This window comes from Bos taurus, chromosome 10 (genome assembly GCF_002263795.3).
Source record: "Bos taurus isolate L1 Dominette 01449 registration number 42190680 breed Hereford chromosome 10, ARS-UCD2.0, whole genome shotgun sequence".
Lineage (NCBI taxonomy): Eukaryota > Metazoa > Chordata > Mammalia > Artiodactyla > Bovidae > Bos > Bos taurus.
The window spans coordinates 61,375,653-61,390,367 of record NC_037337.1 but is presented as its reverse complement, the minus strand read 5'-3'; the positions used below and the strand labels follow the sequence as shown (position 1 = coordinate 61,390,367).

Sequence of the window (14,715 nt, the reverse complement as noted above, 5' to 3'; positions counted from 1 at the left end):
TTCCTGGCTTTATATTGATAATCATCTCAAGGAATATCAGACAATTCTCATTTCAGAATTAGCTGGACATTTACTTAAGGAATTTATGTCTCTGAACTTCTGGAAGGGACATTTGTGTGTGTGTAGGCAAGGGATGGTATTACTAAATCAAACAATGCTAAGATGGCAAATCTCCAAAAGGGTTATTGATCACTTCTTGTAAGGTTGCCCCTTTCAAGAAGCAACCTGGATCTTGAAATAGACTTAGGAGCTCATTACAGCTTTGAAAACCCGATTAACAATGTCTATACATTAATAGCCTTCTTACCAAAGGAAAATGTTTGGTCTGTTTTCAGATTGCCATTGTATATTGCCCCCTTCTTTTCTCCACACTAGCGTCACGCAGTGACTAGTACACTGCAGCTGTTTTAAAAGTATGTATTGAATGAATTAATATTGATTTCTCTGAATCACACCCATAACTGCTGTGAGAAATCATCTTCAGTTCTATGAAGTGAGACTGGCAGTGAGCCCCTATCACGGGGAAGGTTTCATGACCACTGAGTGGTACAAATGACCGCTTGGGTCATTTGTGGAAATGGTCTCCTCCTTCCTGGTTAGGTTTCACATCCTTAAACCTATAAAGTGCCCTTGGACATGTGTCCTTTGGTTAAGCCCAAAAATAGTTGTGTTGCACTGTGGTTAAAAAAAAGGTAACTCACTTGAATTATTTTTTTCATCTCATAAATTCCTGGTCCAATTAAAAATGAAGTCAAGGCCAGAAATAAAACCAATATTGTAAAGCAATCATCAACAATTAAAAACAAATATTTAAAAAAATCAAAATGGAAAAAATTTATGTAATTTTACTTTCTCTTAGGATAAACAAGATGTCTTGAGATAAAGATGGAAAAGATAGTGGGAGAGGTGTGAAATTCAACCGTAAATAAATAGATAAATAAGAAAAACCAAAGTTTATCTCCCATGAGAGGGATGAGAAAACGACAGTGGCTGAAAGAACTCTGTGATAAGATGCAGGCTAATTATACCACGGTCTATGTGAATAAGGTATGCTACACCCAGGCCCTCACCTGCCAAGACAGGGCATTGCATGATCTCTGAAGTCCCTTCCTGCTTTACAGAAATCCTGTCCTCCCTCGACTATAGTACTTTAAACTCTCCGAGGAACAGGGCAAGGCATGTGGGCATACAGAAATGAATGAATGACCCAAACCCACCAACTGTCCTCTACCGCTTCTCATGTACTACCAAAACGTTTTATTTCTCTCAACTTTTCTGATTCTGATACTTGAGGCTTTGGTCCTTTTCCTGGGCTGATGCTTACCAACACGAATTTTTACTCTCCTTTGGATAACAGTGTTACTGTCATATTACTTTTTAAAGATTAAACAGAAAGAGAAGAAAAAACAGTGGCGCCTATCTCCAGGAAAGGAACAGCTGGACACGATGCCTGACCCTGTGCAATTTCTTGGTGCAGCCTCGCCACTTTCGGGAGCACACACATTTTGATGGTGCTTTTCTTGCCACTTATATGCTGCTCTGTGAAAATGCTCTTTGTTCTTTTTTAGGTTGGTCATGACCTAGACAGGAATGGGTTTTGAATCACATACAAATATGCCCAATTCACATTGCTGGACCCATCTCCGAAAACTCAGATAAGCACCAGCTTGGTCAAGAATTTCTCAATCTTTAGCTAATGAGAAGGAAGAAAAACAAGCATATAGAAAATCCCAATTCTCCCAAAAACAATTTGACTTTCCAGTGATGCGGGGGGCCTGAGCTTTGACCTCCATGTCTGAATTAAACACAGACTTGGGTTTTTTTCATTGTGAAATGAAAAGAATAATCTGTCTGTAAACAGACCTACAATTCTATTCTTGAGTATCAGGTACTCTATTAAGTGGGATGTAAAAGAATCTTGGATTCATATTCTTCTTTTTCATTTGGTTTCCTAACTGGATAGTCATGGACAAGAGGCTAGAACAATTCTTAGAGAATAACAGACCCTTCTTTAATGCTTTATGCTTAAATAGACCAGTTTTGCTTTTGTTGTTCATAAGGCAATGGCACCCCACTCCAGTACTCTTGCCTGGAAAATCCCATGGGCAGAGGAGCCTGGTGGGCTGCAGTCCATGGGGTCGCGAAGAGTCGGACACGACTGGGCGACTTCACTTTCACTTGTCACTTTTATGCATTGGAGAAGGAAATGGCAACCCACTCCAGTGTTCTTGCCTGGAGAACCCCAGGGACGGGGGAGCCTGGTGGGCTGCCGTCTATGGGGTCGCGCAGAGTCGGACATGACGGAAGCGACTTAGCAGCAGCAGCAGCAGAAATTCAAAAGTGCAGCTTCTCAGATCACCCACCAGATGGTGCTATGGGACTGAAGCATAGAGTCTACCAGCCCTTAGGAAGAAATCAGTCTGAAGCAACTAGCCAGCTGTCAGACCACAGTTTATCAATGTCACCAGGACAGTAGCACATATATTTTAGAGCCATAAACATAAACATACATAATTGGGTTCATTTAAATTGGTTTTACAGGGTTCTTTTTGTATTTTTGTTTTGTTTTTTGCTTTCTTTATATAGAGTCAGGACCAGGACATGCCTATATCCAGGTAGTCCAGGTAAACCAGGACCTCTTCACAGACTAGATTCAGAGAAAATATTCAACCTGTCCTGCACCGCACACATTTAAAGTAAGAAGTGAAGCGATTCTTCATTTACAGCAATTACAGGGATAAGCTGTATTGGTCACTAGGTAAACTCAAAACACTCTTACTTAATAACATTAATTGCCGCATGGTAGAACAGCCTATGGATTCATTTAAATAATTTGCTATCAGACTCTTTGTGCCCCTGTGGACTGCAGCCCGCCAGACTCCTCTGTCCATGAGATTCTACAGGCAAGAATACTGGAAGGTTACTATGCCTTCTTCCAGGGGATCTTCTGGACGCAGAGATTGAACTCACATCTCCTGCATCTCCGACACTGCAGGCGGATTCTTTACTGTTGAGCCACCAGTGATCTTTATCGCTTAATCTTTGTACATGTCTCATTTCCTTAGAAGTGAAATTGCTGATTCAAAACTGTTTACACAGGCTTCACTAATGGCTCAGTAGTAAAGAATCTGCTTTCCAATGCAGGAGACACCGGTTCAATCCCTGATCAGGAAAGATCCCACATGCTGCGGAGCAACTAAGCCTGTGCCCCACAACTACTGAGCCTGCACTCTAGAGCCAGGGAGCCACATGCTGAGGGCACACGCTGCAAATGCTGAAGTCCGAGCACGCTGGAGCCCGCACTCAGCAACGAGATGCCTCCACAAGGAGCAGCCTGAGTAGCCTCAGCTCGAGGCAACTAGAGAAGAGCCTGCATGCAGCAACAAAGACCTAGCACAGCCAGAAATAAACAGTTATTTTTTGAAAGAGTTTACACTTTTTAAAGTTTTGATGCAAATTTTCAGTATGCTTTCTGAAACATTTGGATCTACACTCCTACCAGATGTGTTCAGGAGATACTACAACTCCAAATCACATTTTACCTTTTTATAAAAGACAAATATGATATCTATTTATAATTTGTGTTTCTTTGCTTGCTAGTAAGTTTTCTGGTTTTCTTTTATGTTTCTTGGTGCCCGGTAATCTTCTTTGTGTGTGCTCCAGACCTGAAGTTGGTCCAGGTGCTTACTGGCTGGGTGAGTTTAGTAAAACTACCTTTTCAATCCCAGAGCTTGCTTCTTTAAAAAAGCAGTAACATTAATATCTACTTCATAGGACTGTTGTGAGGATGAAAGGAGACCATGCAGAAAGTATTCCTGACAATGCCTGGCATGTGGTGAGCACAAAATATACAATAACTTTTTTTTGTTCTTCTTTCTCCATTGGATTGTTTTTCCTATTTGTAAAAATGCCTGTTTTTTCACTGGCAAGCCACTTCAAATCACTCAGGACAATAATAATAATAATGGCTATCGTTTATTGCATACTTATAATGAGCCAGGCATTGAGATACATGCATTGAATACAATATCTCATTAAGTCCTCGAGATCACCTGATTTCTATTTCTTTATCTAAATAGCTTTATCTAAATTTCTTTATCTAAAGAGCTCCCAAGAACTATTACTTCACAATTTTGTCCAGACTGTCCCTTCTACCGCCCATGTAGTTTAGAGCATCAGCCCTGCCCAGGACCAGTGAGATGTCCTCTAAACTGAACTCCACAATTCCGGACCACTTTCCTGCCCTCAAAGAAAAGTTATCATTTTATAATTTTAGTAAAATGGCAGAAACCGGAATAATTCTTTATAAAGCTCAAAATCTTCAACAGCCCCCAGTAACCTTCTGGGTGGCATTCTAAGCCTTGACAGTCTGTTTCTTCCCTTTCAGCCATGGCTCCTCTACTTCTACTCTTAGCTTTCTTGGCAGCCCACCTTTACCCACTGCCCAAACCCACAGCCCTAAGCTCTCATTCCACTTGTGCCTTTATACACTTACTGTACAAAGCCTACCTGAGCACCTGGCAGGCTCCAGGCACTGTTCCCATGCTCCCCTCTTCTGCACACTGAACAGGCTCTGTTTCTCTCCCCCATGATGATGAACCCATGGTGGCCAGTCATTATTTTTCTTCTACAATGATTACCTCAGCCTCTGGTGTATTAGTATGTGATTAATAATTATTTGTGGACTCAAGAGCTATGTCAGTACCTCTGTGCAGAAATTAAAGTCCAGAGGCACAGGTGAGGGGAAAAGATTTAACACTTGAGGGCTGTGCAAACAGTGGGGATGCTGAAAACAGAATGGCTTCTCACAGAGAAGGTACACAAGAGAAGAGGCCGGGGCCAAGAAAAGGAGCAGAACGTCATGAGGAGATACTGTTTTGCCCAAGAAAATCACATTATGTTTCTAAGTCATCTAGCTATCAGACGGACCTATTTTCTGAAGAAGACAGAACAGGAAAGGAAATGGTGCTTTCTCAGTATTATCTGTTACTCCTCTCAACAATGTTAGCAAGTAGATGTTATTACTACCTAGGAGGGTAGGCTGAGGGGAGGGGAGGAAGGTTCAAGAGGGAGGTAATGTATGTATAATTATGGCTGATGTGCTGTTGCACAGCACAAACCAACACAACATTGTAAAGCTATTTTCCCCCAATTAAAAATAATTCTTTTATAAAAAAGAAAGAAAGAAACTGAAGTTTAGGATGTGAAACAACTTGGCTGAGGACTACAGTGTGATGGGGGAAGAATTATGATTCCTGTCCAGCCTGTCTGACTCCAGCATCTTTCTTATTTCTTATACCTGGGCTGGGACTAAAGAAAGAAAACACTGAAACCTCTATATGAAGAGTTTCTGAGTCCATTCTCTTCTTACTCTGAAATCCATCCATGAGCTCAGTCAACAGTTCTCATAAAAGCCTTTGCAGAATCCTCGAGCCAGGATCCCCCTGAATTCCTTCTAGCAGCTCGGCTCCGATGAACTACTCAGGTACCAGATTTCAAAGTGAATGAGTTGCATCGTATTCTCTCTGCTTTATTTCACTTAAGCAAGCGAGGAGATCAGCAAGCATGTGGATCCTGCCAAGCCATTACCCTCAGTAACAAGCATAATCTTTGAACCCCTTCTGCTGAACAGCAAGGACATGCCTGAGATATTCAGTGACTGATGGCAAAATTACTAAATATCTAGAGTTCTTGATCTATTTGTTCTTCCTTTCACCCTGTCCTTTTCAGATTGAAAGAAAGGGATTTGTTGTTCAGAGACCTTCCCCAAAATAGCCTACTTCCATTCTTTAGAGAGGGCTTCAGTGGTGGTTCAGTGGTAAAGAATCCACCTGCCAATGCAGGAGACGCAGGTTCAATCCCTGGGTTGGGAAGATCCCCTGGAGAAAGGAATGACAACCCACTCCAGTAGTCTTGCCTGGGAAATCCCATGGACAGAGGAGCCTAGTGAGCTAAATCCATGGGGTCACAAAGAGTTGGACACAACTTAGTGACTAAACAACAACAACTTCAGGGAAGCTCAGGCTTGATTAAAAGAGGTTGCTCTTCTGGTATCCTTTGTTATGTTCTATTCCTACTCCCCTTCCTTCACTAGTTCCTGTCTCTCCCATCTACTGTTTGAGCAATATCCATTCTTTATTATGTAGTTTAGAGTCTATTTTAAAGGAGTATTGCATAGTATTTATAGCCCGTTTCGATTTCATCGAGTCATGCTGTCTTGGGCCACATTTACTGAGCATCTACGCTGTGCCGGGTACTGTGCCAGCAGGTGGTCCTCACAATTTCATTTTTGACGATCATGATAGTTTAAAAATGGACCTGCCCCCTCCCTGAATCCATCCACTGCACCCTGCTGCCAAATGGATCTTCCTAAATACCTGCTTTGTGAACTGCTTTTTCCACCCATCTGCTCATAAGATTGTCTCTACTTATTAGCTCTCTCCTATCTGCCGTCTAGATGTCCTTTTTTGACTTTTTTCCCCCTTCATGCACAATCTGCACCCTATTGAGTGTGTTTATTCACCTGCTCCCCAGTATTTGTTGTTGTTGTTTAGTTGCTAAGCCGTGTCCAACTCTTTTGTGACTCCATGGACTGTAGCCTGCCAACCTCTGTCCATGGGATTTCCCAGGCAAGAATACTGAAGTATTGGGAGTAGATTGCCATTTCCTTCTCCAAGCCATCTTCCCAGGGATTGAACCCGCATTTCTTGCTTTGGCAGGCAGATTTTTTACCACTGAGCCACCAGCGTGCTCCCCAGAACAGCACATGCATTTTTGCCTCATGTTTTTATAGCTCTTTGAATTTCCAAATTCCACTCCATATATACTTGATGAATGTTTGGGGGCAAACTCCACCCTGAGGTGATAAAGGGTACTGCTCAACTAATAGGCTCTAGGAAGGGAGGCAACCTAACACTCGTCCCTAAAATGAGTCTGAATATCCCAGAGTCAGGGATGAGAAGCAACACTCAGCATGTCTGTCTACAGAGGCCCAATGGCCTAACTTCAGGCCCTGGACACAAAATGTGGCTGGCAGGTGAGTTTCTTAGGCAATCTTACTAAATTCTGGGATGAGACAACTCATCAACTCACTCTTCCACTCACTCTGTCATTCAACAAAAATAGTTACTGATCATCACCACCTGCAAGGCATTGTGATGAGTGCTTGGGAAACAACAGTAAGGGAAACAAGTTCCTGCCCTCCAGTAGCTTTTAGTAGAAAGGACAGACACTAAACACACAAACAAGTGAGTAACTAAAATAATAAAAATGTACGATAAGTGTCAGTAGAAAGAGAAACAAAGTACTATAACCCAGCAGAGTGGCATAAACTACTGGAGACGGTAGATGCTATCAGTCAAAGAAGGTCTTTTTGAAGAAGAGACATTAAAACTGAGATCTAAAAGATGAGAAAAAGCCAGACACTCAGAGTGGCATGCCAGGCTCTTGAACAGCAAGGCACAGGCTTAACACCTATAAACACACACATGCACACACTTGCCAAGGCAACTACAGGCCCATGACCTCACTGATTTGGGTCTTGTGTGCAATTCATTTGTCCACTGGGGATGTGGCAGCCAGCCCATCTGTCCTTACTGAAACAGCTTCCCTTTTGTTTATGCAAATAGATGATAAGACTTTTGGTTGAAGGGATTGAAATCTCACCTATAATTTTTTCTCCTTTGCTCTGCTGGCAGGGCTATTTATTTCAAACACATATTTACATAATATTTCTAGACTCCCAATACACTCTAGCAATACTCATCACTTTACATATTGAAAATAATTGCTTGTTACTTTCAAAAGTTGGTATATACCAACTCTTAGGAAAATCTAGAAGTTGCTTTCCATACCTCGTTGATTAACTGGATCTTTAGCTACGTAGGCAACATAGTCTGTAGTATCCTATAAAAAAGGGAAAATGATTGCATTTAAAACGAACGGATTGTACTAGTGAAAAATAAAAGAGTACATTTAGGGTATGATATTCAGGCAAAGACTGATACTAAGGTTTCTGTTTAAAGAACAAAGGATAGCATCCGAGAAGGAAACATAACCAAATACATAATATATACTTAGCAATTGTAGAGTCTACCTTCTCTGCCCCTTGGGGAGAGAATCTGAAGATTAAAAATGTAGAGGCAGACAATATCACTAAGAATAAAAGAGAATGTAGGCAGGGACTGTTTAAGGACAAATATTCTTTTAAAATGGTTAGGGACCATTGCTCTCCTGTGTTGAAAGTTGAAATACCAGGGGTTATGTAATCACAAAGTTTATGTCATAAACTAGGATGTTACAGCATGATTTCCCAGTTGTCCAAACAGATACCATGTAGATCAGAAAATAAGCTGATTAAAGAGACATGGTTTTGTGGTGGTTAGCTTGCTTTTATGCAGCGCAACTTAAGGAATAATATAGTAAAAATAAAAGGCATTTATTTGATCAATATATAGAAAGAAGAGATCATTTTTGAAATAGAGAACCCACAAAAATCCTAAGGAATTCCAAAGATGCGCTTCAAACTAGTGGTAACCAGAGCAGGAGAGAACACAGGGGAGGGGGAGAGGAGGTACAAATTCTAGGGTTTAAATAGGCTTAAGGATGTATTGTATAACATAGGGAATACAGCCAATATTTTATAATAACTGTAAATGAAATTTACCTTTAATAATTGTATAAAAATAAAAACAGTTAAAAAGAAGATATAACAGCACCATTTCAACTTATGTTTAAAAAAGAGAGATGTGCTGCTGGCTTTGTAAAAACAAACAAAAAGCTACTTGGTAATTTTGACTTTTATTGAAAACGGTATGCTGATGAATGATAAGATTTTAATAATTAAAGATGCTTTTTGTTATCTCAGTTCTCAGAAAAAAATACACAGAATGCCATTTGCAGATTAGAAGTATGACTCTCTAGAGGGAAGATGAAATCAACCAGCAGGAAATAAAAGTCTATGTTTGTAATACCCTCAAGGACAATCACTTAATAACCCACAGTGAATCATACAGGAAACGGATCTCAGGGTCAGTATAACTTGCCTTCAGTTATTTTGAAAAATAACACATACCTAAGTAAATCTCTCTTATACAAAAAGACAAAAGATTTGAAATATCTTATATATAAATAAGGTTGTGCCAATGAGCTTTATATTATATAAATTTAAAAGCAAAGACACAATTGTGGGGGCTTGGCTGCTCATTTTAAAGTTGAAGAGGTGGTATGATGCTTGCAATGTTGTCTGCTGTCTTAGTGGATGGGAAAGAGGTCTCAAGAATGCATTGTGAGCATGAGAAAATTAAATACACTTCTTATATTTCCAGGCCTCAGTTTCCTCATGTTCAAAAGAATCTCTTAAAATTCCATAACTGTAAATATTTGGGAGAATTTAAAGAGTGTTAAAAGCACAAACAATGGGAGGAAATATAAGAAGTATATTTCATTTTCTCATACTCATAATGCATTCTTGAGATGGAGAAAGTATATACAGATACAAAAGCATCACCCAGAACTGTCTTCAGGGCTGACTGAAGGGAGACAAGTAAATTGTTTTTTGAGAAGGGAATAAAAGTGAGGGCGAGCAAGGTCAAGAGGTGAGAAGGAACACTCAGTATTTTTGAAACTTTGGAGGGAATCTGCTAGGAAGAAGGTACCACATTAGGTCATGGAGACTTTTAGCTTCCAAACCCTTGGACTCAATTAGCCGTGAAGCTGTATATTATCTCAGACACTGTCCTAAGAGGGTATAGACATGTATTAGCAATATTGGTGACAGTTATCTCTTATCACTCTGTGCCAGGCACTATGCTAGCAGTTTACATGCACCATTTCACTTAATTCTCACAACACTTTGAGGCAAGGGGGATCGTTTCCCATTTTACAGAAGAGGGCCCTGAAACTTAAGAGAGTGTAAGTAACTCAAGTCTACTTGACTCCAGAGCCTGGCACTCCACCATTTTGCCTTCCTGACCTGAGGGTAAAGCTTCACTTGGGGGAACCTCTAATGCCAAGGCTCTGGTCACCCATTTTCTATGTAAAATCAGCAGATTTTCTCTCCACCTGTAGAAAACACAGAGGTGCCACTCAATTCAGTAGGTACAAACTTTCCCACAGTAGCTACAAATTCTTTACTATCTTTGGTAGCGGCAATGCTTTGGCTGGTTTAAAGAACTAAAGGCACATGAAGACAGTCTAAAAAGAATCAGGATTCTGGAGAACTATGATAGACACCGTGCAGGGCATGTCTAGGGTAAATGAGGATTTTCATACCAATTTTTAAATGATAGCGACATTTAAAACTTGAAAAGGGAAATTTAAGGCAAACGGCAATAATTATTCTTCCCACTGCTCTTACAGAACTCATTACTTTACAGTGCTTTACAAAAGTGTTCAAGTTCCTTCGTGGATGGTCGAGTCATAGAGGGTTAGGAAGAGAAGTGACAGTTCTGGAAGTTGATGCTCTCTGCTACCAAACATATCCCTTGGTGTCGATGTTGAGGTCAGATTATAAGGTTGGATGGCGGGTGGATAGAGAGGAGCTGGGGATAGTTATAAGCAGATTTTTGACTGGGTGTAAGATCAGGAGAAGGCAGTGGCACCCCACTCCAGTACCCTTGCCTGGAAAATTCCATGGATGGAGGAGCCTGGTGGGCTGCAGTCCATGGGGTCGCTAAGAGTCGGACACAATTGAGAGACTTCACTTTGACTTTTCACTTTCATGCATTGGAGAAGGAAATGGCAACCCACTCCAGTGTTCTTGCCTGGAGAATCCCAGGGATGGGGGAGCCTGGTGGGCTGCCGTCTATGGGGTCGCACAGAGTCAGATACGACTGAAGCGACTTAGCAGCAGCAGCAAGATCAGGTAAAATCCCTGCACATTTGTAGGTACAAGAAAAATGTCATAATGTCACAGAGAAGCAAAATCCTTCTCTTGCTCCCTCGGTTTAAACAGATGTGTTTCTTGGTCGGTCACAGGCTTCCTCGCTTCAATGCCCATCTCCTTTTGCTCTGATCTAGAAATGATGTAGTTGGAGGTCCAGGAATGACCCTCTACTCTGCAGAGAACGCTTGGAGGGAAAGCACCGACTCAGACCTGCACAATTCATGACAATTGAGCATCACGTGGCCTCTTGGTTGAAACAATAGGTTTCTCTCCCCAGCTCAACATTCCCTGCATGAGTTTCTGAAAACTTAGGTGCTCATTTTGGATTAGATTAGTTGCCTTGGCTGCTGGCCAGAATGGCAAATAGGCTTCCCCTCATGTGCCAAACCCAACTGATTGGGAGGATCTGCCAGGAACTCTATGTTGAAAAATTCTGAGGGAGGACCATCGACAGATGTATAACATACTTGTTTTTTATGAATTTGATGTTATCTACAAGAAGCTTCTCAGATGATAACTCCATGGCTAGTAACACAATGGAGTATTATTAGTTTATCCACTAATCCAAGTATTTACAAAATCAGTGACAGGAAATCTTTTGTCAGAACCAAATTTTTCACTGCCTGCTACATATAGCTATTCACGAACCGTAAAAAGATATTTGGAAAAGACAGGTAGTGGCTAACATACTTTACATAGAAATTTATTTTAACTCTTATAAAAAAAAGAACTTTAATGAATTCATACTTACCGGATCCCCTCCAGAAGCAAAAGAAATAGACTGCATATGATGATTTGCAATAATCTGGAAAACACAAATTAAACACATATGATGCTATAAACTAATTATTCCTAGTTATATACCATCTAACAGTAATGTGCATACATTTGTTTGTTTTGATTTTGCCTGCTTAACATCCCTTTGGAAACCACTCCATCCAAGTTCTATAAAAATCTTATTTAGATCAGGAGGTTCATGTGGGTTTGATCTTACTGCATCTTACTGCCCCCGCCCATTGAAGCTGGACAAATGATCCAGGCCTAGCCAATCAGAAAACACCATCCATCTAGATACAGCAAAGACAATCAACATCTCTGAGGAAGAAATAAGGAGAACAGTAGGAGAAAATGCATCTCTCCCTGTCATTTAATATCTTAGTACAAGCCCAAAGCTTCTAGGAGTCATCTTTTGCTGTCATGAGGGAAAAGTCTGCTAGAAAATTATTTTTCTATGGAGAAAAATCAAAGCTGAGAGTCAAAAACAGTAAAAAGGCAGGAGGTAACAATTGTTTCATCACTTCAACCAACACATTTCCCCCCTCCCTTTATTTTTTTATGTATTTTTTCTAGTTTATTTATTTATTTTTATATAAGTTACTTTGACTTGAGTTTCAGTCATTTGCCACCATTCTTCAGATCAGATCAGCTGCTCAGTCATTTCCGACTCTTTGCAACCCCATGAATCACAGCATGCCAGGCCTCCCTGTCCATCACCAACTCCCGGAGTTCACTGAGACTCACGTCCATCGAGTCAGTGATGCCATCCAGCTATCTCATCCTCTGTCGTCTCCTTCTCCTCCTGCCCCCAATCCCTCCCAGCATCAGAGTCTTTTCCAATGAGTCAACTCTTCGCACGAGGTGGCCAAAGCACTGGAGTTTCAGCTTTAGCATCATTCCTTCCAAAGAAATCCCAGGGCTGATCTCCTTCAGAATGGACTGGTTGGATCTCCTTGCAGTCCAAGGGACTCTCAAGAGTCTTCTCCAACACCACAGTTCAAAAACTTCAATTCTTCGGCGCTCAGCCTTCTTCACAGTCCAACTCTCACATCCATACATGACCACGGGAAAAACCATAGCCTTGACTAGACGGACCTTTGTTGGCAAAGTAATGTCTCTGCTTTTGAATATGCTATCTAGGTTGGTCATAACTTTCCTTCCAAGGAGTAAGTGTCTTTTAATTTCATGGCTGCAGTCACCATCTGCAGTGATTTTGGAGCCCAGAAAAATAAAGTCTGACACTGTTTCCACTGTTTCCCCATCTATTTCCCATGAAGTGGTGGGACCAGATGCCATGATCGTCGTTTTCTGAATGTTGAGCTTTAAGCCAACTTTTCCACTCTCCACTTTCACTTTCATCACGAGGCTTTTTAGTTCCTCTTCACTTTCTGCCATAAGAGTGGTGTAATCTGCATATCTGAGGTTATTGATATTTCTCCCAGCAATCTTGATTCCAGCTTGTGTTTCTTCCAGTCCAGCGTTGCTCAAGATGTACTCTGCATATAAATTAAATAAACAGGGTGACAATATACAGCCTTGACGAACTCCTTTTCCTATTTGGAACCAGTCTGTTGTTCCATGTCCAGTTCTAACTGTTGCTTCCTGACCTGCATACAGATTTCTCAAGAGGCAGATCAGGTGGTCTGGTATTCCCATCTCTTTCAGAATTTTCCACAGTTTATTGTGATCCACACAGTCAAAGGCTTTGGCATAGTCAATAAAGCAGAAATAGATGTTTTTCTGTAACTCTCTTGCTTTTTCCATGATCCAGCGGATGTTGGCAATTTGATCTCTGCTTCCTCTGCCTTTTCTAAAACCAGCTTGAACATCAGGAAGTTCATGGTTCACATATTGCTGAAGCCTGGCTTGGAGAATTTTGAGCATTACTTTACTAGTGTGTGAGATGAGTGCAACTGTGTGGTAGTTTGAGCATTGTTTGGCATTGCCTTTCTTTGGGATTGGAATGAAAACTGACCTTTTCCAGTCCTGTGGCCACTGCTGAGTTTTCCAAATTTGCTGGCATATTGAGTGCAGCACTTTCACAGCATCATCTTTCAGGATTTGGAATAGCTCAACTGGAATTCCATCACCTCCACTAGCTTTGTTCGTAGTGATGCTTTCTAGGGCCCACTTGACTTCACATTCCAGGATATCTGGCTCTAGGTCAGTGATCACACCATCGTGATTATCTGGGTCATGAAGATCTTTTTTGTACAGTTCTTCTGTGTATTCTTGCCACCTCTTCTTAATATCTTCTGCTTCTGTTAGGTCCATACCATTTCTGTCCTTTATCGAGCCCATCTTTGCATGAAATGTTCCTCTGGCATCTCTGATTTTCTTGAAGAGATCCCTAGTCTTTCCCATTCTGCTGTTCTCCTCTATTTCTTTGCATTGATCGCTGAAGAAGGCTTTCTTATCTCTTCTTGCTATTCTTTGGAACTCTGCATTCAGGTGCTTGTATCTTTCCTCTTCTCCTATGCTTTTTGCTTCTCTTCTTTTCACAGCTATTTGTAAGGCCTCCCCAGACAGCCATTTTGCTTTTTTGCATTTCTTTTATATGGGAATGGTCTTGTTCCCTGTCTCCTGTACAATGTCACGAACCTCATTCCATAGTTCATCAGGCACTCTATCTATCAGATCTAGGCCCTTAAATCTATTTCTCACTTCCACTGTATAATCATAAGGGATTTGATTTAGGTCATACCTGAATGGTCTAGTGGTTTTCCCTACTGTCTTCAATTTCAGTCTGAATTTGGCAATAAGGAGTTCATGGTCTGAGCCACAGTCAGCTCCTGGTCTTGTTTTTGTTGACTGTATAGAGCTTCTCCATTTTGGCTGCAAAGAATATAATCAGTCTGATTTCAGTGTTGACCATCTGGTGATGTCCATGTATAGAGTCTTCTCCTGTGTTGTTGGAAGAGGGTGTTTGTTATGACCAGTGCATTTTCTTGGCAAAACTCTATTAGTCTTTGCCCTGCTTCATTCTGTATTCCAAGGCCGAATTTGCCTGTCACTCCAGGTGTTTCTTGACTTCCTACTTTTGCATTCCAGTC

The 14,715-nt window shown here is 41.0% G+C and overlaps 1 protein-coding gene across 5 annotated transcripts in view; it reads right to left on the bottom strand.

Annotated features, from left to right (window-relative positions):
• The window catches only part of SHC4 (SHC adaptor protein 4), a 177,194-nt gene that overhangs the window by 30,458 nt on the left and 132,021 nt on the right, over positions 1-14,715 (bottom strand). For all 5 annotated transcript variants that reach the window (XR_009496037.1, XM_059890432.1, XM_005211817.5 and 2 more), the window contains 2 exons: positions 11,637-11,690; positions 7,854-7,905 (listed from right to left, as the gene is read on the bottom strand). Coding sequence is in view for 4 of the 5 variants with exons in the window: in XM_059890432.1 (XP_059746415.1) it covers positions 7,854-7,905; positions 11,637-11,690 (106 nt within the window). In the remaining variant the exon portion in view is untranslated. The remainder of the gene's footprint in view (positions 1-7,853; positions 7,906-11,636; positions 11,691-14,715) is intronic.